General features: G+C 45.1%; 1 protein-coding gene across 1 annotated transcript in view; it reads left to right on the plus strand.

Moving 5' to 3' along the window:
- The window catches only part of LOC311228134 (polycystin-1-like protein 2), a gene marked incomplete at both ends in the record, with an annotated part of 152981 nt that overhangs the window by 13109 nt on the left and 114567 nt on the right, over window positions 1–25305 (plus strand). Inside the window, one exon of the mRNA XM_084314049.1 lies at window positions 9339–9520. Within this exon, the coding sequence (XP_084170175.1) occupies window positions 9339–9520 (182 nt within the window). The remainder of the gene's footprint in view (window positions 1–9338; window positions 9521–25305) is intronic.

Below are 25305 nucleotides of genomic sequence, written 5' to 3' on the forward strand. Positions count from 1 at the left end.
TAGGATGTTGCTGCATATTCCATCAGCACCGGCTGTGCGAGTGTCCTTCATCTTCATGATAATGTTGAATAGTTCATCATGGTCAGTTGGTTTCATGAAAAAAGAGTTAATATAGTTTCCTGATAAATACTGTTTAAAAGACACACCCCCGGGATGGCTAATTTTATTCGCCAGGTCTTCACCAATGGATGCAAAGTAGGTATTGAATTTATCAGAGAGATCCTGCTGTGACATGTTTGCAGGGTCAGGGAGCACTGATGCTTTTTTGTCCCTGTTTAGTACTTTATTTAGAACTGACCATGTCCTTTTTGAATCACCCTGAGATGCTATTACCTGATCAGTATAATGATCACATTTGCTTTTCCTTATTATATGAGTGAGTTTATTTCTATATAGATTGTATTTGTTTCTATTATTTATACTAGGCTTCTTAAGATAATGTTTGTAGAGTTTATTTTTGTGTTTAATGGATGTTAAGATGCCCTTTGTAAGCCAGGGGTTCTGGTCATTTTTACTGCTCATGACAGTCTTCTCGGGAATGGTGTTATGGATGGAGTCTGTTATTTCCAATATCAGATTATCATATGCTGTATCAGGATCACAGGCATCATATACATTTTTCCACCCTTTGGTCTCCAGGCTTCCATATAGTTGCTGCAGGGTTCTGTCATTTATTACTTTAATTGTTGTCTTACAAGGAGAGGGTGCAAGTTCACTGGCAAGATTTAGAGACAACATGACAGGGAAGTGATCAGTTATGTCAGTTAGGATCACTCCCGACTCCAGCTTGGTGTTTTGGATGTTGGTGATGATGTTATCAATGGTAGACTTTGATGAGTGTGTTATTCTAGTGAATATGTTTATAGTTGTGAAGAAGGAGGAAGAGTGCAGTGTATTAATGAAATCATTTGTAGTAATATTTGATAAATCATAAATCCTAAACGTACTGGAAAATGTTTCTAATAGAAAAGGTTCTAAGTAAGCATAAGGATTGGTCATAAAAGATGTCTTTCAGTCATGAACCACAGGGGGCCAGGCCCTGAGGCTACATGGTAATAAAATAGAACAGATGGTTGTCCCTAGGTTAAGGAACTTTGTAAATAATCATAAGTCATTTAATTAGAAAATACTACTGGATTTGTGTGCAAAATGAATGCTGTATACTTTTAGTCTTAACCAATAAGTGGTTAATAGGTTGACACTCAAATATAGTTTAAACCTGATTAACCTATAGTGATTTAGCTCAGAGATTGTGTGTGCTTGTAGAGACTTGGGCGCTCAACAGTAAGTAGATTTGCATACAACTGTTGGAATGTGAAGAGATAACAGGTTTCCTTACACAGACTCTTGTTTATACAGGATGTGGGCCTAGCAGCTACAACAATGGCATGGCCACATTACATGAAGTTGTTATCTCCTGCCCCAAGGCCTAACAGACAGCCAAGTCAACTGGTTTGAGTTAGTGGTCTGCAAGGGCCTTGAAATGAAGCCCGTACCCAGCCCGAGCCCGTGAACTTCAGGCCCTGCCCGAAAATAAGCCCGACTGTAAATAATATTTTAGGCCCTAGCCCGCGTGAAAACCAGATTTTTTTATTTATTATTTATTATTAATTTCTTTTTTTTTTGTATTTGTTTTAAATATTCGAAACACGGTTTTATATGAACTTAATAAATAAACAAAAACGAAAATGTTCAATAGGTCTACCTAAATAACAGATAGTGAAAACGAAAGAAACATTAATATATATATTATAACATATAGCCAAAAATTATTTAATTTTTTTGTTTTAAATATTCTAAACACTGTTTATATATTAACTTAATAAATAAACAAAAACGAAAATGTCCAATAGGTCTAACTAAATAACACATATGCTGAAAACTAACAACCATTATATAGCCTTTTTTTCGCAAATTCTATTTCCCAGCGAGTCAGCCTCGTAAAACTCGTAATTTGAAGGCTATATGGAATCTTCTTTGACACACACACACACACGATGCAATAGCCTACTCAGTCACTGTACAAACAAACAGAAAACATAAATCAGATTTCGAGCAGAGCAACATTTATATAATGAAAGCGCAACAGAACAGGGCAGCAGCGACGTCACCCCACACACCAGCAAATAATAATAATCAAACTCACCACTTCGCTGTGTTGATGTCAGCAAGGCGTTGAACAACGTTAACAACGTTAACATCCAAGAACAAATTAAAACATTCGCCAACTGGCTATATTCCAACTTCAACCTATGCCGCTTCGGTCTGGTTAATTTGTTCATCATCCACCTGAGCCACGCGCTCCCCTCGAGTTATCCCTGCAGGCTGCGGAGGGAGACATCCAAATGTTTCCAAAAATGCAACTTTCCCTTGACTATTTTATCTGTTAACCTATACATCTTGACTCCTCAGACACGAGGCTTTCACGCGCTGATGACAGCACTACGTTACGCGAAAATGAAACAGAAACTTAAGGTTATCCTATAACCCTAGTTATATGAGTATAGCGAGCAAAAAAAAAAAAAGACGCAATAAAAAAAAAAATGTTTAAAGAGGGCACTGCCCGGCCCGGCCGAGCCCGAATTATTTATTTAAAAACAAAGCCCTACCCAGCCCGAACCCGTCGGGTCGGGTAGGGCCCCGTCGGGCTTGGGCAAGGTTGCAGCGCACTAGTTTGAGTACTACATGTTGAGACAGCTGTAGGGGAGGAACTGCAAATGTTCCTGTTATATTGTGGTAACAATTCTGAATATAAGGATATGAAAAATGCCATGTTTATGAATAAGAATCACAGAGTGTGAAATTAAGCCACTTCTTAAACTACATTGGAAAACACAAAAGTGCTGAATAATAACTGTATAAAATAGATATGGATTTAAGTTAACAGAAGATGATTATAATACTATAGAAGTGGGCTTAATGGTAAAACTACTGTGATTCTCATTTAACATCAAGAGAAACTATTCAAAAATGATATCTCTGTGTGTATGAAATCAATCTCAATTTGAATATATATATATATCTTGGGGTTAATAACCAAAGTATTAAGTTAGTTTAGACGGAATCTAGTTCTCTGATCTGAAACACAGTAGAGAGGGTTGGCTTACTGAGGACAACCTTCTATTTCAAATTCAAACTTAGAGAGGCCGTGATTGGAGGAAAACATCTGCTGGACGTCACTCCGGTGACATCACGCAGACACTCCCGGCTTTTGATAAAAGGGGGGGTGTTGTGACTGTGGAAGGACTCTGAAATGGAACAACACAGGATGACACCCACCTTCACACAGAGGACGGCGCGACCAGAGGAGAACAAGGAGAACAAGCTTTTGGAACGAGAACATAATCCTTTGTTGTCAGCAAGACAACAAAGACCAAAGACAATTCAATAATTCGTTAGTCTCTATAATCTGATTTCTTAGTCTAATATTGAGGGCGAGCGGCATAGTGCTTTGGTACCGTCAATATTATAGCGTTCTTTATTTTAATTGAACCAGAACCATTGTAATTACACTCTTAACTTTGAATTAAACAGATGCGGTTACAACCTCGCCTTCATTTCTCCTGCTTCGATGCCGTCGAACAAGACCAGGTTTTTAGGAGACACAATTCACAACGCAGAGTATGATCAAGCCGGTTCTGATCTTATCAGAACCAGAACATAGACCTTTGTGACTTCAAATTTTTTATAGAATCATCCTTGGAGATGTCTATGTTAAGTATGTTGTAGTATTAATATGTACAGTGCTACAGGTAGTAAGTCATAATGGCCAGCAGTGTAACTAGTAAGAGTAGGATATGTACAGATATATATCGATGGCTGAGACACAAAACCTCCTATCTGAACATTTTACTTTTTTGAGAAAACAAAAAAAACATGTTGTTTTCTTGCAGAATGCTATTTTTAAGGATACCCAATACAATACACTGCTTTTGGCTTTTGGAAGATATCTTGCAGACAGACTGAATAGGTGCAGATAGGAGGTTCCTCATCATCCAAAGTGAAATCAGAAAATCAGAAATTTAGCAGACAGGAGGTTTTGCGTTTCAGCCATCGATTAGTGTGTAGATATGTCTGTCTCTGCTTTAACATGATTATCCTATGTTCTTCTTCTTTTTTGTAACGCAGTATTGTCTGTTCTGACACAAAACCTGTTTCTGTATCAACAGACAATAAAGAACTATCTTATATTGTCTTATCTTATCTTAGCATGTGCATAGTTTTCCTTACATACCTTGCATTCACCCACTAGTATACCGGTGTCGATACAAAACATGGCTCGGAATGAACGCTTGGCACTCTTGCAAGTATGAAAGGCAAATTACTCTGGACTGTCTGCCCACAACATGTATATGTACCTAGGGTGACCAAACGTCCTCTTTTGCCCGGACATGTCCTCTTTTCACGCCCTGTCCGGGGCGTCCGGGGGGGGTTTATAAATTCATGGAAATGTCCGGGGTTTCATTGTTTTTCAGTTTCAGTTTCACGGCCCTTTGCGAGCATCTGAAGGCTCTGGACTGCATTTTTCGCCGAACATATAAATTACCGAATTAAAGCGCCTTTCGTTGCCGTTCGAATGCCATCTTCATCGCCAAAATCTGTGCCTCGGTTCTCGAGTTACATGTCGATATGTCAGGTGTGCGACTTTTTACATGGCGCGGCAGATGATCACCCCGGACTGCATGCAGCTGCAGAGCCGCAGGGCCAGCGGCGCTCTCAGGGCCGCGCTGTGAGGGCCGCTCAGCAGCGCCACCCACCCAATGGCTGAATTGCCAATGGCTGAATTGGAGTATTGCACTGTGCGGGCACAGCTGCGAGATCCGCGCGGGGCCAGACTCGAGGGAGTAAATTAACTATACTTTTGCTCACACAATATCTTGAATGAATGCGTTTATTTATTTCGAACATAATTTTGAAAATAAATAATAATAAAAAACAAGTAATAAACAGATTAAAAAACAAACAAGCAGGAGTATAGAATGAAGTGTAAACGTATGTATTCCTACCCCCTTGATTGATTGATTGATTGAAAACTTTATTAACAGATTGCAGAATGGGTACAATACAGTACGGCTCAATACACACAATTGTTAAGGGGATGCAGACCAGAGAAATACTTTCATCTTGTTTACATCAGGGTCCCCCATTTTCAATTCATCATAACATATGACATACATGACATACAGATAAGACAGTATTCAGTATACCTTCACACTCTATTATCTTATGCAACTCATATTCACTCCACAAACTGAAATATACATACATTGTTGAATGAACAGCCTGTTTCTTGAAGTTAGACTCTCCTCTAAATTGTAACCCCCCTCTCTATAACATAATTTTTGGATGTTACCCGGGAGTGAATTGTTTCGTGCTTTAAACATGATTTGTGCAGTCTTAAATTCAGCCAGGTACCAGAGTTTCATGGCATGTTATTTAAAAAATAGTGTGTTTGTGTGTTCCAGATATCCTACCTTATTGATAATAAAATCAAAATCAAATGTATTTGTAAGGCCCGACAACACACGTTAATGTCCCTTCAGGCCCATGTCCCTTCAGGCTATGGATTTGCGGTGTTTTCCAGTTTATACAAAAATATATATATATTATTTTGGAATATTGCAACTATACTACACAAAAACGTGAGTACACAAGTTCAACTCATGTTCAGCCCTATGTTACTCATTAGCACTAAAAGTGATTTTTCTTTATTGTGTACGAAACTTCAGAATGTTATCTTTCAAAAGAGACCAGGCTTATGCATGTGCTATAAGCATAAAGTATAAAGATAAGCTTTGCAAAAAAAAGTATGCAGTCCTCAAGTTCAAGTAAAAAAAAATTGCCACTTTTCTGGGCACATGTTATGTGGTTAAATTTGGTATATATTGCAACCACTGCAGAAAAATGTGAGTACACAAGTTCACGTTCAACTCAAGTTCAGACCTATATGCTACTATATTTCATTAGCACTAAAAGTGATTTTCCTTTTTTGCATTAGTAACTTCAGAATGTTATCTTTCAAAAGAGACCAGGCTTATGCATGTGCTATAAGCATAATGTATAAAGATAAGCTTTGCAAAAAAAGTATGCAGTCCTCAAGTTCAAGTATAAAAAAAGAAATGGCTGCTTTTCTGGGTGCATGTTTCCAAGCATATGTTAAAACAATAAAGGCATCTTTGAGTAAACTTTGAGTAGAGATTCAAGATTCAAGAGGTTTATTCATCACATACAGTACAGTACACAAGACATAGTGAAATGAAGGTGGCCATGCCCGCTTCGATTGTGCAAACTATCATTAAGTATCTCGAGGATGGGGCCAGCATGTCCTCTTTTTTGGAAATCAAAATATGGTCACCCTAATGTACACTATGTGTCTGGACCGTCTGCCCACAACATGTACTGTATATATATGTACACTATGTGTCTGGACCGTCTGCCCACAACATGTACTGTATATATATGTACACTATGTGTCTGGACTGTCTGCCCACAACATGTACTGTATATATATGTACACTATGTGTCTGGACCGTCTGCCCACAACATGTACTGTATATATATATGTACACTATGTGTCTGGACTGTCTGCCCACAACATGTACTGTATATATATGTACACTATGTGTCTGGACCGTCTGCCCACAACATGTATATGTACACTATGTGTCTGGACTGTCTGCCCACAACATGTACTGTATATATATGTACACTATGTGTCTGGACTGTCTGCCCACAGCATGTACTGTATATATATATATGTACACTATGTGTCTGGACTGTCTGCCCACAACATGTACTGTATATATATGTACACTATGTGTCTGGACTGTCTGCCCACAACATGTACTGTATATATATGTACACTATGTGTCTGGACCATCTGCCCACAACATGTACTGTATATATATGTACACTATGTGTCTGGACTGGCTGTCCACAACATGTACTGTATATATATGTACACTATGTGTCTGGACTGTCTGCCCACAACATGTACTGTATATATATGTACACTATGTGTCTGGACCGTCTGCCCACAACATGTATATGTACACTATGTGGCTGGACTGTCTGCCCACAACATGTACTGTATATATATGTACACTATGTGTCTGGACTGTCTGCCCACAACATGTACTGTATATATATGTACACTATGTGTCTGGACCGTCTGCCCACAACATGTACTGTATATATATGTACACTATGTGTCTGGACTGTCTGCCCACAACATGTACTGTATATATACGTAATCTATGTGTCTGGACCGTCTGCCCACAACATGTATATGTACACTATGTGTCTGGACTGTCTGCACACAACATATACTGTATATATATGTACACTATGTGTCTGGACCGTCTGCCCACAACATGTACTGTATATATATGTACACTATGTGTCTGGACTGGCTGTCCACAACATGCACTGTATATATATGTACACTATGTGTCTGGACTGTCTGCCCACAACATGTACTGTATATATATGTACACTATGTGTCTGGACCGTCTGCCCACAACATGTATATGTACACTATGTGTCTGGACCGTCTGCCCACAACATGTACTGTATATATATGTACACTATGTGTCTGGACTGGCTGTCCACAACATGTACTGTATATATATGTACACTATGTGTCTGGACCGTCTGCCCACAACATGTACTCTATATATGTACACTATGTGTCTGGACTGGCTGTCCACAACATGTACTGTATATATATGTACACTATGTGTCTGGACTGTCTGCCCACAACATGTACTGTATATATATGTACACTATGTGTCTGGACCGTCTGTCCACAACATGTACTGTATATATATGTACACTATGTGTCTGGACTGTCTGCCCACAACATGTATATGTACACTATGTGTCTGGACTGTCTGCACACAACATATACTGTATATATATGTACACTATGTGTCTGGACCGTCTGCCCACAACATGTACTGTATATATATGTACACTATGTGTCTGGACTGGCTGTCCACAACATGTACTGTATATATATGTACACTATGTGTCTGGACTGTCTGCCCACAACATGTACTGTATATATATGTACACTATGTGTCTGGACCGTCTGCCCACAACATGTACACTATGTGTCTGGACCGTCTGCCCACAACATGTACTGTATATATATGTACACTATGTGTCTGGACTGGCTGTCCACAACATGTACTGTATATATATGTACACTATGTGTCTGGACCGTCTGCCCACAACATGTACTCTATATATATGTACACTATGTGTCTGGACTGGCTGTCCACAACATGTACTGTATATATATGTACACTATGTGTCTGGACTGTCTGCCCACAACATGTACTGTATATATATGTACACTATGTGTCTGGACCGTCTGTCCACAACATGTACTGTATATATATGTACACTATGTGTCTGGACTGTCTGCCCACAACATGTACTGTATATATATGTACACTTTGTGTCTGGACCGTCTGCCCACAACATGTATATGTACACTATGTGTCTGGACTGTCTGCCCACAACATGTACTGTATATATATGTACACTATGTGTCTGGACCGTCTGTCCACAACATGTACTGTATATATATGTACACTATGTGTCTGGACTGTCTGCCCACAACATGTACTGTATATATATGTACACTTTGTGTCTGGACCGTCTGCCCACAACATGTATATGTACACTATGTGTCTGGACTGTCTGTCCACAACATGTACTGTATACAGATACAGCACTGAAAAATCAAACCTCTACTGCGCCTCTACCACTCCTCCACCACTCCACTCCAAACTGATTTTGTGACTCCTATTGTTCTGGACCGGGCCAGATTTCACACCTCCACTGCCTCCCACAGGCTGGGGAGATTTTCATCTTAAATTAGTATTCGTCCCAAATGTCCCAGCCCCATCCGATTTCTTAGCTTTTTTCACTGTTTACTTATCATGCATTGCAACACTAATATATGGTCAGTACCCCAAGTCAGACTGCCCATATAAAGATTTTCTTGGGGGTCTGAGGGCAGTAGCCCCTGACCCCCTCCCTGGGGAAGCACTTAAGTTAAGTACCCTCCATTTGTTCACGTTTAGACCCAGCCACCAGCCCCCGAAAATTAACACCTGAGTACTAGTTCTAAAGTGGTAGAAGAGTGGCAGAAGCGCAGCAGTAGGGAACTGAATCTGAAGTGCTTCATCTGTATATATGTACACTGTGTCTGGACTGTCTGTCCACAACATGTATATGTACACAGTACACTATGTGTCCTGTACTTCAAGACTATGTTAGCGCCTTAATATTACACCTTGTTTATATTATGTATTTTTTTTTATTAGGTGATAATTACTCTGCTGGGCACAGATGGAGAGAGTGATCCACACCACCTGGCAGATCCCCAGAAGAAGCCTGTCTTTGAGAGGGGTGGGGTGGACATGTTCCTGCTGACCACGCCCTTCTCCCTGGGAGAGCTGCACGGCGTCAGGCTGTGGCACAACAACTCAGGAGGAGACCCTGCTTGGTAGGAAGAGACGGCTTTTTTATTGATTGATTGATTTGGATCTCTTTTGGCTAATCTTCCAAAGAGTCCATTTAAAAACATTTACAAAACATTTAAATATACAATACTTCATACATAATACATTCATATTCGTACATAATTTTGACACACATACATCACACATAAACGTCCAAACTGGCAACATAAACTTCAATAAAGGTTATTGTTTTGAGTTCCATCATTTACATCAGTTAGATCTGAAAATGTAAGTAATTTTTCCCATTTCAGTAAATGTCAGTAAAACATTATATTGTATCTCTTATTCTTGTGTTGACTTGATCACATTCTGAAAACAGTTTGTTTGCTACAACCGACTCCAAATGTACCAATTACTGAAATCAGTGCAAGAGAACGTAGTCCCACATGTTTCCACCCATGTGCTCCATCCCATCACACAGCATGCAGCTCACTCACCCCCACTTTCAAAACCAACCCTTAACACCGTTCTCGCTGCCTGGTTCAGTGTGATTAACAGTCTCCCCGTATCTCTCTGAGTTGCATTACCCCACACTGCACAGCAATAATGAATGTTAGATTCAAATGCATTCATTCAAGGTGGTCCATTCAGTCATCATCATACAGCACAACGAAAGGAAGTTTTGCATCCAACCAGACTGCAAATGTAGCAGTAAAGTGCAATAGTAACATACAATGTACAGGTGTTTAAACTGGGTATAAAATATATAGAATAGTACTACTGAGTGTAGTGCTAATCAAATGTATGTACTGAGTTGTAGTATGAATATGTACAGTGATACAGGTATAAAGACAGTATGGTAGTAGTCATACTGTCCAGCAGCGTAACTAGTAAGAGTATAGGATAGTATCTACAGATAATGTAAAAGGATTATGTGCAGGTAATATAGATATATATATCCACACATGTCTGTACTTACCTCCACATAATCCTACTTTTACTGATGTGACTGTAGATTAGACTATAAGATATTACCATAAGACTTTCTTTAGATGAAAACCTTGCAATTCTTGCCATTGTCATAACTCTTTTAGAATAATCTGTTATATGAGCCCATGAACGATTGAAGGCGGCTGGATAGTTTCACGTTTACACGACGCCCGAACCCCAACATCATCATCATTAGGTGGCTTCTTCGTTCCGAAGGTTGCCTATCACTCTCCAACCCATTCTGTCCCCACTTTTTCTCTCCAACTCCGTGACTCCGCCTCTCACTCCGCTCCAATCACAGACGTCGTCTACCCAGCCTCTTCTTGGTCTTCCACTTCCTCTCTTTCCATTCACCTTCCCCATCACCACCTTCTTGAACATCTCCCCGCTGGATCCTCTCAAAACATGCCCGCACAACTCCATCTTTCTCTTTTTCAACCTCTCCAGCAGCTGTCCTCCTTGCATATCCGCTCTTCTCAGTACCTCCTCATTCTTGATCTTATCCATCCATGTTATCTTCAGCATCTTCCTCAGCATCCACATTTCAAAAGAGTCTATCATCCTCTTTGCCTCTTCATTCAGCGTCCATGCTTCTGCTCCGTATGAAAAGACTGACATAACATACATTCCAAAATCCTGGGCCCTCATTTATCAACGTGGCGTACGCACAGATATGTGCTTAACCCGTGCGTACGACCATTTCTAAGCAAAGTGAGGGATTTATCAATTTGAACGTGAACTTGACTTTGTGCTTATGTCTACGCACAGCTCTGAGCATGCTTAGCTGACGCCCAGTGGTAGAATATCGTTACTACGGCATATGCGCTCCTCAGTTCATGCATTAGTTTCAACACGGAAATAAGCTTTTGTGCATTACTCTGAGTCCTGACACTGGCGCGTGTTCTGTATGAACCGTAATTCATTATAGTTCATTGTGAAATAGCGACAGTAGTGTAATTATAATGGGCTCATGCGCGAACAAGAGGTTGGCTTCCTTGTTTGGCAGGGGGGGGCAGACGCAGAACACCTAGTGTAACTGCCGCCGTGTCATAGTGTAATTCAAGTTAAGCTTCAGTATGATGTCATATAGTAGAACCGGTTAGAACAGGCTAGAACCTTCCAGAACTGCGCTCCACAGTGTATAAATAGAGAGAACTTACAAGGGTTCTCTCTCTCTCTCATTTCTCAACCACCATCAACCACCTAGCCCCTTTCATGACTGTGATGCACCGAGTGAATCCACAGTCACTTGCTCCTCAATAGGAAACCAACCTAGATTTTTACCCTGAATGACTGGTTCTGACCGAACCGTTCGTTATACAAGAATCACAGAGACGTTTCAAAGCTACTCACAGTTGCAGGAGGGTTTCGGACAGAGATACGGGATGGTTTGAAAGCTCGGCGTTGATAATAAACATTTTAAATATCTTTTATAAACTGGTCAACACTGCATTATTTCCGGCCTTGTGTGCATGATGCACATGTGCTGTGATCACACCAGGCAGCCAACGCCGGAAATAATGCCGTGCAAGCTCATCCAACCCTTAAAAAAAAAAAAAATGCATATATATTTTATGCATAGCGTGGGTGGTGATGATGATGATGATAGAAACCGCTGTTGAATGCTGGTATTACACTCATTGAGGGACACGAAGAAGTCAAGTCCGATGGGATTTGGGAATCTCAAATACAAATCGGGATTGGAATAAAAAATGCATTTATATTAAACAATACAGAATATACAGCACTTCTTGGGGTCTGTAGGGTAAGCACTTATTCCCTCCCCCCTGAACATTTATGGAGATGTATGGGCCTTTTAAGTCAGTGATAAAAGTGTCTTTCAAGGATAAGTGAGCTCCTGCACTGATTATTATAGTTCAATATTCAATATTAATGATCACCAAAACCCCCCAAAAAGCATAAAAAGGGGGCCCCGCCCGAAAAGGGCCCTTAAAAATCGTGCTCGCGTGCGCTCGGTTAATATATACACACAAGTGTAGTGCCCTTGAGCACCTGCCCCTCTAAAGTCCTGTGCACGTCCCTGGGCTACATCATACATGGCAGTGAGATTCATTGTTCTTGTATATGCTCTCGTATTATTGTTTATATAGGCTACCCAATACTGACATCAAAATAGATTGTATGCCTCTAGAAATCATATGCAGCAGGTAGAAAATTTACGGAAAATCCGTCGCGATTTGGAATACAATTGAGGAGAACTTTAATCCCTGGGTATTAATCGAACAAAACGGAAAAAGGCAGTCATATTCCAGCATGGGCTTTATTAGTTAATATGGTCTTTAAGAGATATCATATCCGACATCACCGTACGTGTACATGTCTGTCAGCCTGTCTCGTATTTCTCCATAACACGCAATTCCCTCGGGTCAGTCCATTATTTCACATCCCATGGGGGTGTTTCATGACCATATATGGATAATCGGGGCGGTTCTGGTATGCAAATACTTAAAACCATGCACGAGCTCAAGCTTAGGAGCAAGGTGATATTTATGAAGACAGGTGTGCGTAGGACCTGTGTACGCACGTGTGATAAATCCCGTTTTTTTTGTGCGTGCACACATTCTAAATTCTGTGCTTAAGAACGAAAATAGAATACTTTCTAAGAAAACTTGATAAATGAGGGCCCTGGGCCCTCATTCATCAACGTGGCGTAGAAAATGTTCTATTTCCACACGTAAGCACAGAATTTAGAATCAGTGCACGCACAAAAAAAACGGGATTTACCACACGTGCGTACGCAGGTTCTACGCACACCTGTCATGATAAATATCACCTTGGCCCTGCGCCGAGGCTTGTGCACACTTTCACGTATTTGCATACCAAAACCGCCCCGATCAACCATATACGGTAATGGACACCCCCATGAAATGTGGAAGAATGGACTAAACCGAGGGAAGCGTGTTATGAGACAGGCTGACAGACGTGTACACGTACGGTGATGTTGGATATGATATCTATTAACCATTGCTGCATGGGCAGCGCAAACACTAATAAAGACCGTGCTGGAATATGACTGCCTTTTTCCGTTTTGTTTGATTAATACCCAGGGATTAAAGTTCTCCTCAATTTTTTTCAAATCGCGACGGATTTTCCGTCAATTTTCTACCTGCTGCTGGTGATTTCTAGAGGCATACAATCTATTTTGATGTCAGTATTGGGTAGCCTATATAAACAATAATACGAGAGCATATACAAGAACAATGAATCTTACTGCCATGTATGATGTAGCAGATACGCCATGTGTAGCCTGCCTATATGTGATCAATACAAACATGAACTTGAATTCCATCATGTCTGTGTGCGGGTCACTGCGGGGCTCAAAACGATGACAGACTACAAAGGCGCCTCCCTCAAACTGAACAGTGACATCTCCTTAGCAAATGACCTCAATACCTTCTATGCGAGGTTTGATGCTGGTAATAACAACACCAGCTCACAAGCCACGGCAATGGGGGGGGGGGGGGTCGGCTGCTGATGGAGACGCAGTGTTCAGGGTAACAGAGCATGAGGTGAGGCGGACCTTTAAAAAAGTGAATATCAGGAAGGCAGCAGGTCCGGACGGCATCCCCGGCCGCGTCCTAAAAGTCTGTGCCGACCAACTGGCCCCAGTATTCACTGACATATTTAACCTGTCCTTAGAACAGGCTGTCATCCCCACCTGCCTGAAGAAGTCCACTATTATCCCTGTACCCAAAAAATCCAAGCCTGCTTGCCTCAACGACTACCGCCCTGTAGCTCTCACCTCCATAGCCATGAAGTGCTTTGAGAAGCTAGTAAAGGGCTACATCTGCTCCTCCCTCCCCATCAACATGGACCCCCTGCAATTTGCATACCGCCCCAACAGGTCCACGGAGGACGCCATAGCCCATGTGCTGCACACAGCAGCATCACACCTGGACAAGAGGCAGGGGAACTATGTGAGAATGCTATTCATCGAGTACAGCTCGGCATTCAATACCATAGTCCCCTCCATACTCATAGCCAAGCTCAGGGACCTGGGCTTGAACTATGACCTCTGCCAGTGGGTCTTGGACTTCCTGACTGGCAGACCCCAGGTGGTGAGAGCAGGCAACTGCACCTCCTCATCCATCACCCTCAACATAGGGGCCCCCCAGGGCTGTGTTCTGAGTCCCCTCCTCTACTCCCTGTACACACACGACTGTGTGGCTCAGCGGAGTAGCAATACAATCATCAAATTTGCTGACGACACAGTGGTGGTGGGCCTGATCTCTGCCAACGACGAGAGGGCCTACCTGGAAGAGGTCAAGGTCCTGGCGGGATGGTGCCAGGAAAACAGCCTCTCCCTGAACGTCAGCAAAACAAAGGAGATGATTGTGGACTTCAGGAGGTCGGGGGTCAAGGACTACAGCCCCCTCAGCATCGACGGGGCACCGGTTGAGAGAGTCAACAGCTTTAAGTACCTCGGAGCCTACATATCCGAGGACTTGACATGGACCACACACATTGACAGTGTTGTGAAGAAGGCACGACAACGTCTCTACTTCCTCAGGCGCCTAAGGAAGTTCCAAGTCAGTCAGAAGATCCTTAAGAACTTCTACTCATGTACAATAGAGAGCATCCTGACTGGCAACATCACCTCCTGGTTTGGGAATAGCACTGCACAAGACCGAAGCAGACTACAAAGAGTGACACGTTCAGCCGAACGCACAATCGGAGGGGGGCTCCCCACCCTCCAGAACATTTACAACAAGCGGTGCAGGGGGAAGGCTAAGAGAATTATTAAGGACTCGAGCCACCCAAACAACTGCCTCTTTGAACTGCTGCGGTCAGGCAAGCGATACCGGAGTCTCAAGGCGAGCACAGAAAGACTCAGAAGAAGCTTCTATCCCCAGGCCATCAGGCTGCTTAACGAACAATGAACACTACACAACAACAACCATCAAACGCACATAGCACACACATCCACACGCACACACTCACTTTAAACAAACACACTGTAGCACCCACTCCCCACACTTTATAGCACACACTCACTTTAAACAAACACACTGTAGCACCCACTCCCCACACTTTATATTTATTGATGAAGGATTGCACTACAACTCGTACACCTTACTGTAAATTGTACCTAAATTGTACCTCATCCCATTTCTGCATTTCGGCTTTGCACTATATAATATTGTACATTAGTACACTGCATAGTATTGTATATTATATGGTAACTCAGTTACGTCTATTCTGCATCGAACATTGTACATATGTCTATACTGAACACTGTGACCTCATTTTCTACTTCTAATTTACATGCTATACTATGTTATTTGATACTATCTTGTCTAGCACAGTCTCTGGAGCGTAACAGTAAGAAGCATTTTGTATGAAAGTATTCTGTACTTCTGTATGACAACTATTAATTCATATTTTAATAGGGAGGCCTGGCTTCCGTTGGCTTCCATAAGGATTCGCCACTGCTGTATTTTACAAACAGTTCCTGGTGTTTTTTCAATGATCATTACTTTAGTTTTCTTTGTGTTTAGCGACATTCCATAGTTTTTGCATTCAACATTCAGCTTATTCATCATGTCCTGTAGGTCTTCTTGACAGTTACAGATTATAGCAGTGTCATCCGCGTATCTTATATTGGTGATGTTCTCTTCGCCAAGTTTGACTCCTTTCCCTCCTCTCAGACCTTTTTTCATCAGTGATTCACTGTACATATTAAAGAGTACAGGGGACAAGATGCATCCTTGTCTTACACCCTTCTCCACCAGGAAGTCTCTTGATTTCTCCTTTCCTATTCTTTTTTTTTTGATCAAATTTTTTTATTATTAATTACATGAAACAAGACAACACAATAACCACAGTAACAAAAAACATAACTCCACAGGAGAATAACAAACAATAATAATACAGAATAATAAATTATAAAGACAAAAGAAAAAGAAACAGCGTCCAACCTATCAAATATAGATGGCTACTTCAATAACAAAAAAGTCTTCAAACATGCCAACTGTTGTGAAGGATCAGATTAAACCGAATATATATATTTATTTATATATATATATTTAATTGTATTTGTATATCGTTTGATATCCCCTGTATATTCCTTGTACAATATGCACTGAATATCCCTTTAGTCTACTAAACAGCCCATAATAGTTTCATTCTACCATTGGACGAGAACCTGGCGCCAGGTTGCCATACCCCCTAGGTCCAAGTTCAATCGTGCCGCCTAACATGTCGTGGCAAGCCCCGGTTCCGCGCAGGAATATGTCGGGCGAAATACGAATGGTACTATTTGTTCATAGCGCATATATATATGGCGCAAGTAAAGTAGAACTTTCTTTTAGTCCAGTTCTTTACCCTCCAACAGAGTGACAGACGCGAAGCCTCCCCACGACGCACGTGTGGTGTAGTAAGGCCTACTTGGCCCCAGAATAGGCATTGAGATATCGTGTAGATTAATAGTTGAATAGTCATAGTTTGGCACTATACCGTCGAGTTGGATGTATTCTATTAAGCTAATAATAGTCTATTTATGTATGGTGCATCGTTCTGTTAGAGTTCTAAAGTCATCAGTACCCCCATCGTTCCTGACATTATCTGGACGCTTAACCAGGCTGGGCAGACCCCTAGTGGTGCTTGCATCCGAGGAGCTCCGGGCCAGGGCGACCGGACCTGTATATTGGATTACTCTACCCGGACGACGGCGAGCCTTCCACGGCTTGGATTATGCTTTGGGTGCTTTGATTATTCCATGGATAAAGGCCAACACTGCGGAGTGTTGGAACTACCCCCCGGAGAGGACTCCAGGTGAGACGCGCTCTACACCAGTGAGGTCGCCTCACGTCTCTCCGTTGTGGACCGGCAGCTACCGTCCACAGAGGGTCCAGCTGTATTCGTCTGCGGACCGAGGTTCTGTGGGCACCGTGTTCAAGACTTTGAATTCTCCCAAGAAACTGTCGGCCAGATGGGATACCGCCAGCGGCTTCTCTAACCCCCCCCCTCCTACTGTCTTACAACCAGCGGGACCCCCCCCCCCCCCCTTTAGTGTATCCAGCTATAATCATTTAAGTACCATCGCTATCGTTTCCTAAATATTCCAGGTTGTATACTTACTCCCTGCGTAACCAGAGATTGGACATTCAATGTTGATTTACCTACGAATACTCATTTGCCATAAAAGTGCATATTTCATATTTCAAATCATAAATGTAATTAAGTGACCGTTGTATATACCTTTTGCTATATTAAACCTTCGATTTGGTACATTTGTGTGGATTCGTTTCATCAGGTGGGAAAGTGTTCATCATACTTATATCATGTACTGGATGGCCAGAAGTTAAAGTACAAGAGGTAGTGGTATTAAATATCATATCTAACAATACAGTCAGGGAATTGTACCCCTCAGTTACAATTGGTCCTTCGAGCTGGAGGGTAACTAGTGTAATATTAATATAGTGTTATTAATATTGAAATTGCCTATGATGAACACTCCACGAAACGATCCTCCTAACCTAGAACGCCCGCGGCGCAGACGACAGACACCTCAGTACTTAGAGGCTTACACTGTCAGTCAACTACCTAGCCTTCGACAAACGGTAAACGCGGTAAAAGTAGAAAGTAAAATTATGTCTGACCTTAACGACCAGGTTTCCCCGACCACAGAGGCCCTAGTAGGTCCTAATGTAACTGACCAAGCTCACGGTGGGGACCAGGAGGGAGCGGACATGCCTTTACCCCCCGCCACTACCCAAGAAGTAGTCCCCGACCAGCCCCGGGAGGAAGACGACCCTACAGAGAGAGAACTCTGCACGGAAGAAGAGGAGGAGAGCGCCGAGGAAATAGAGCTCCAGGACTCCCCAACGAGTACCCCCAGGAGCGGCTCACGCAGGAGCGGCTCACCTCCACAACCGCCTTCCCCCAGCGAAGCGGAGAGGATGCTACAACAGGCGTTCCTCGTCAGCCTGACAGCCTCTACCGAACGCGAACGTCTCCAAGCACAGGCGCTTAGCGAGCGTGAACGTCTCCAAGCACAGGCGCTTAGCGAGCGCGAACAACTCCAAGCGCAACAACGGAGCGAAGAAGAGCGCACACGCCTGGAGATGAGACGCCTCCAGACAGAAGAGAATATGGCAAGAGACCGGGCCGACGCCCAGCGCGCCGCTGCCGGTGCCCAAAGAGAAGCAGATCTCACCAAGCGCGAAGTCGAGCGCGACAAGTTACAAGCGCAGCTAATGGAGCAGCTGATCCGCAAGGCAACACCCTCCCCCTCCGCCAGGGGTTCAAGGAACTCGTCGAGACAACAGTCAAGGGCAGCGTCTCCTCAACGAGCAAGCGACCCTGAACTTGACCAACAGACCGAGCCTATACCCCCCACAGACCCCCTTCACAGACCGGTCCAAGCGAGACCTAGCTACAAGGAAGGAGCGGCATACACTGCGGAGAAGCTAAATAAACGATTACAGGATCTGGAAGATCTGATAGAGGAAGAAGAGGGAGAGGAGGAGAACCAAGCCCGACGACAGCACAGTACTCCACCGGACCAGGAGGTCCCATACAGTCCAGGCTATACCCCCGCGGCGCTGCGCTACAGACCCCCGACTCTCTTCACGGGTGAACACGACGCACGACCAGCCCCGAGGAATAGCACCTGGACCAGCGGGCCATGGTACCCTGTCAGTACCAGCCCACAGCGAGGCGCAAGAGGGGACTCGCCCAGGAGGTCTCTCCCCCAACGCTCGCCGATGTATCAGCCATCCACGGCGTCATACAATGCCACACCGTCATTCCCAGACTTCGCCTATGAGAGTCGAGCACAGTACACGGAGCTCCGGATGTGCTTAGAGACAATGATGGTGGATGTCGCTGATGAACGCCACAAGTATGCAATATTACTGAAGCACCTGAAAGTACCGCGAGCGCACAATATAGCGCTAGCCTATGCCACCTCTTCGACACCATACACAGCGGCCCTAGCGGCGCTGGACCAGAGATATGGACGTATATGGGATTACGTAATCCAAGAGATAAGGCATATTGATCGCCTACCCCCAGCCACAGACAATCGCTCACTAGACGACCTGTCAATCAAAGTGCAGTCCCTGGTAGGGATGCTGGGAGCGCAACGGGAGAAGGGCATGCATGAGCTATACGCCAACTCTAACGTCGAGAGGATTTTGGAGAAGCTGCCACCCGCAAGACAGGAGCGCTTTAGGCGGCAGAGAGATTACCGGGATCCCAACGGCCCCGAGCCATCCCTCCTTGATCTAGCCGACTTCCTGGCGAGAGAAGTCAGCAGCTTACGACTAGATACATTTGGGCGGAGCACGCCAAGCTCCAGAGAGGGACCCAGGAGAATAAATGATGGAAGAAGATCGGTGACTGTCATGCACCAATCAGAGTCAGTACCAAGCAGTAAGAGTCACAGCACCCCCTCGAGAAAAGAGAAGTGGAAGATAGCGTGTCCCTACTGTGAGAAAGAACACTGGCTATCACAATGTGACCTATTCACAAAGATGAATGCAGAAGAAGTGAGTCAATGGATAAAGTCCAACAGGCGCTGTTATCGATGTGCGCGGCCCCACATGGCAGCCGAATGCCGCCTAAAGAAAAGGTGCAGCCGGTGCGATGGAGCCCATCTAGATATACTACACGAAAGTAACGGAAGACGGCCTACACCTGCACCACGGAGCGGCACCAAGGCAAGTGTCATGTACATTGACCCCGCCAGCAGCAGCGGAGCCCAAGTGCTCTTAAAGGTAGTCCGTGTGACATTGAGCTACCAAGATAAAGTCATGGACACTTACGCCGTCCTTGATGACGGGTCAGAGAAGACCCTTCTGCTCGCGTCCGCTGCGGCCCAGCTGGGACTGCGGGGGAGCAAGAACGAAATGACGATTCGGACAATAAGAAGAGATTTAAAGACGATAAAGGGCGAGAATGTCTCCTTCACCATCGCAGCAAACGGGCAGCCAGAGCGACGGTACAAGATTACAAATGCTTTCACCAGCCAAGAAATAGGACTATCGCAGTACACCTACCCTGTCACCAAGTTGATGGATAAATATGTGCACCTGCGCCAATTACCTATCCCGCTCATAGACGGCGCTACCCCGACCCTGCTGATAGGCTCCGACCATGCAGAACTCATAGTCCCGATTGACCAGGTCCATACAGGCCCCCGAGGCTGTCCTGCAGCAGTCGAGACCCGCCTAGGGTGGACCCTACAAGGCCCCCTCGCTAAATATCTCAATCGAACAGCAGCCACTAGCTGCTTCCACTCCAGAACGACAGAAGAAGACACCACTCTCCTGCAGCATGTCGAGAGGCTATGGACACTGGAGACAATGCCCTTTAAGAACGAAAAGAAAGATATTCGTTCTAAAGAAGACATTTACGCCATCAACCTACTCGAGCAGGGGACAAAGAGAGTCACAGTCGGCGGAGTGATGAGATACGCAACTCCACTCCTGAGGCGAGAGGGAATGCCCACCTTTCACGCAAAGAAAGACGCCACGGAGCGCTATCTATTGAACACGGAGCGGCGCCTAGCCAAAGACCCCGCTCAAGAGAGTGTGTACCGCGCTGAGATTGAGAAGCTAATCACAGCGGGACACGTAACAAAGATTGACATTAAAGAGGCCGATCAGACGACCGAATCATGGTACGTGCCGCATCACAAGGTCCATCACAACGGCAAGGATCGCATTGTGTTTAACTGCAGCTACCAGATCGGATCCCAAAATCTGAATAAAGAGCTCTTGCCCGGCCCCACACTCGGCCCCTCCCTACTAGGCGTGCTACTGCGCTTCCGCCAGGACAAGGTGGCTATCAGCGGGGATATCAAAGGGATGTTCTTGCAGGTGAGACTAGTAGAGGAGGACAAGCCTCTGCTGCGGTTCCTATGGAGAGAGAGGATCGGAGATGAGAACCCAGCCATCTACCAGTGGGAAGTACTCCCCTTCGGAACCACATGCAGCCCGTGCTGTGCTACATTTGCACTACAGAAACACGTCACAGAGGACCCAGCAGCAGATGAAGAGGTCCAACACAGTGTGAAGAACAGTTTCTACGTGGACAACTGTTTACAAAGCGTTTCGACTCAAGAAGAAGCCGAGGCTCTCCTAATCAAGTTACGCGCCTCCCTGATCAAAGGCGGCTTTGATCTCAGGCAGTGGGCCAGCAGTGACCCGCACGTATTGCGCAGCCTCTCCTCCGCGGACAAGGCTGCCAGCAGCGAGACCTGGATGGCGACAATCCCGGGAGAAGCCCAAGAAATGACACTAGGACTAGTCTGGCGCTTCAAAACAGACTCGCTCCACTATAGACACAAACCCTTGGCTCCAGAGCAGGGACGGTTGGCGGCGATACCGACCACCAGACGGAGTGTGTACAGAACACTCGCCAGACAATATGACCCGTTGGGATGTATTCTACCTTACACCACCAGGGCAAAGATGATTGTACGAGCACTATGGGACAAGGACCAGGGCTGGGACGACCCAATACCCGCACACCTTGCCTCCACATGGAGAGAGTAGGAGACGGAACTCCGCTCACTCCCAGGCGTCAATATATGCCGCAGCTACTTCCCACCCACAGTGAGGCCAGAGACATGCAAGATGGATCTACACGTCTTCAGTGACGCCTCCGAAGTAGCCTATGGATCGGTGGCCTACTTGCGTGCCCAAGAGAAGGGAGGAAAGATACACACTGCTTTCATCCTGGCTCGCTCAAGAATAGCCCCCCGAAAGCAACAATCTATCCCGCGTCTAGAGCTCTGCGCAGCCCTCGCAGGAGCGCATCTAGCCACGTTAATCCGACGTGAACTCACCATTCCGGTGCACAGAACAATCTTGTGGTCAGACTCCACGACAGTACTCACATGGATCAAGTCTGATTCATGCAGATACAAAGTCTTCGTGGGAGTCAGAGTCACCGAGATTCAAGAGTTAACAGAAGAAGCGAGCTGGCGGTATGTGGACACCAAACACAACCCAGCTGACGTCATCACCCGGGGAATGTCTCTGGATGACCTAACCCGTCGCAACATGACGACGGACCAGAATTCCTCAAGCTCCCGGAAGGAGATTGGCCTACGCCCACCCCGCGGGAAGCAAGTAACGAGGAGGCTGAGAACAAGAAACCTATGTTCTGTGGACTGAGCACAGTCGCCTCCACAGACCCCAACATAGATGACTGCATTACCCTAGAGAGTGCGCAGCAAAGAACATTCCTGCGGCACCACCCAGAGATTCAGTCCACCACTGACATGTCAGCAGCTGACTACGAAGAAGCAGAACTTCTTCTACTACAACGAGCCCAGAGAGACTCGTTCCCCGATGAGCTAGACTGTCTACAGGGAGGAAAACCCGTCCCATCAGACAGCAGACTGATTCACCTGGCACCAGAGAGTGACGCCCATAATCTCATCAGAGTGGGTGGTCGCCTGCGGAGAGCCCCCGATCTACCAGATGACATTAAGTACCCGATCGTCTTGAACAGCCGACACAAGGTCACAGAGCTGATCATAAAGAAATACGACGAGGATGTACACCACGCAGGAGCAGAGAGAGTCTTCGCGGAGATCAGACGTCGTTATTGGATATTGCAAGGGAGAGAAGCAGTACGGCGCTTCCAGCGAACCTGTCTAGACTCCCGTAAGTGGCGCGCGCAGCCCAGCATACCACGGATGGCTGACTTACCCCCCTGTCGCCTCCGAATCGGCGACAAGCCATTCCACTCCACAGGCATGGACTGCTTTGGCCCGTTGTATATAAAGAGAGGAAGAGGCACAGAGAAGCGGTGGGGTATTGTATTCAAATGCATGACCACCAGAGCGATACATATCGAGCTCCTTCCGACCATGAGCACAGACTCATTCCTTATGGCCTTCCGAAGATTCACATCACGGAAAGGAAAACCGTCTACATTGTTGTCTGATCATGGGACCAACTTCAAAGGCGGAGAAAGAGAGCTGAGAGAGAGCTTCCAAGCTATGGGCCCAGAACTTAAGACCCACCTCGCTCCATCCCAGATTGACTTCCAGTTTAATCCCCCGAACGCACCCCACTTCGGTGGAACCTGGGAACGAGAAGTACGTTCTATAAAGACAGCCCTGTACGCCGTACTTGGGGCCCAGACTGTGGCGGAGGAAGTCCTAATGACAGTCCTCACGGAGATCGAGGGAGTATTGAACTCAAAGCCCCTCGGTTACGTCTCCAGTGATGTAGCAGATGTCGACCCAGTCACCCCCAACACACTCCTAATGGGGCGGCTGGACCCCGCGCTACCCCAGACAATGTACAGGCCTGAAGAAGCGAACAGCCGAAGAATGTGGAGGTACAGCCAAGTACTAGCTGACAAGTTTTGGAGCAGCTTCCTACTTCACTACCTACCGTCTCTACAGACCCGCCAGAAGTGGGTAAAAGAGAGAGACAATTTGACAGAAGAAACAGTCGTCATGATTATTGACCAGTCACTACCCAGAGCTATGTGGCCGGCTGGCCGCGTAAGCAAAGTGATCACCGGTGCCGATGGCAAGGTCCGAGCAGCTGAAGTACTCGTCCAAGGGCGCACTTACACATGTCCCGTGGCGAGGCTCATAGAACTGCCCCGACTCCCAGATACTATCGATGATGACCATGACCCCATGACTTTGTGAGTTGACTGACCCTTACAGCGGACCTTGAGTGGTAGACAGTGCGGTTAATCTGTCTCTGCTTAGCTAATTAGGTGGGACTAATTAGGGGGCGGCTGGTGTGAAGGATCAGATTAAACCGAATATATATATTTATTTATATATATATATTTAATTGTATTTGTATATCGTTTGATATCCCCTGTATATTCCTTGTACAATATGCACTGAATATCCCTTTAGTCTACTAAACAGCCCATAATAGTTTCATTCTAACATTGGACGAGAACCTGGCGCCAGGTTGCCATACCCCCTAGGTCCAAGTTCAATCGTGCCGCCTAACATGTCGTGGCAAGCCCCGGTTCCGCGCAGGAATATGTCGGGCGAAATACGAATGGTACTATTTGTTCATAGCGCATATAAATATGGCGCAAGTAAAGTAGAACTTTCTTTTAGTCCAGTTCTTTACCCTCCAACAGAGTGACAGACGCGAAGCCTCCCCACGACGCACGTGTGGTGTAGTAAGGCCTACTTGGCCCCAGAATAGGCATTGAGATATCGTGTAGATTAATAGTTGAATAGTCATAGTTTGGCACTATACCGTCGAGTTGGACGTATTCTATTAAGCTAATAATAGTCTATTTATGTATGGTGCATCGTTCGGTTAGAGTTCTAAAGTCATCAGTACCCCCATCGTTCCTGACGTTATCTGGACGCTTAACCAGGCTGGGCAGACCCCTAGTGGTGCTTGCATCCGAGGAGCTCCGGGCCAGGGCGACCGGACCTGTATATTGGATTACTCTACCCGGACGACGGCGAGCCTTCCACGGCTTGGATTATGCTTTGGGTGCTTTGATTATTCCATGGATAAAGGCCAACACTGCGGAGTGTTGGAACTACCCCCCGGAGAGGACTCCAGGTGAGACGGCGCTCTACACCAGTGAGGTCGCCTCACGTCTCTCCGTTGTGGACCGGCAGCTACCGTCCACAGAGGGTCCAGCTGTATTCGTCTGCGGACCGAGGTTCTGTGGGCACCGTGTTCAAGACTTTGAATTCTCCCAAGAAACTGTCGGCCAGATGGGATACCGCCAGCGGCTTCTCTAACCCCCCCCTCCTACTGTCTTACAACCAGCGGGACCCCCCCCCCCCCCTTTAGTGTATCCAGCTATAATCATTTAAGTACCATCGCTATCGTTTCCTAAATATTCCAGGTTG

This window comes from Notolepis coatsorum (assembly GCF_963971535.1).
Source record: "Notolepis coatsorum genome assembly, chromosome: 5".
In the NCBI taxonomy this organism is placed as follows: Eukaryota; Metazoa; Chordata; class Actinopteri; order Aulopiformes; family Paralepididae; genus Notolepis; species Notolepis coatsorum.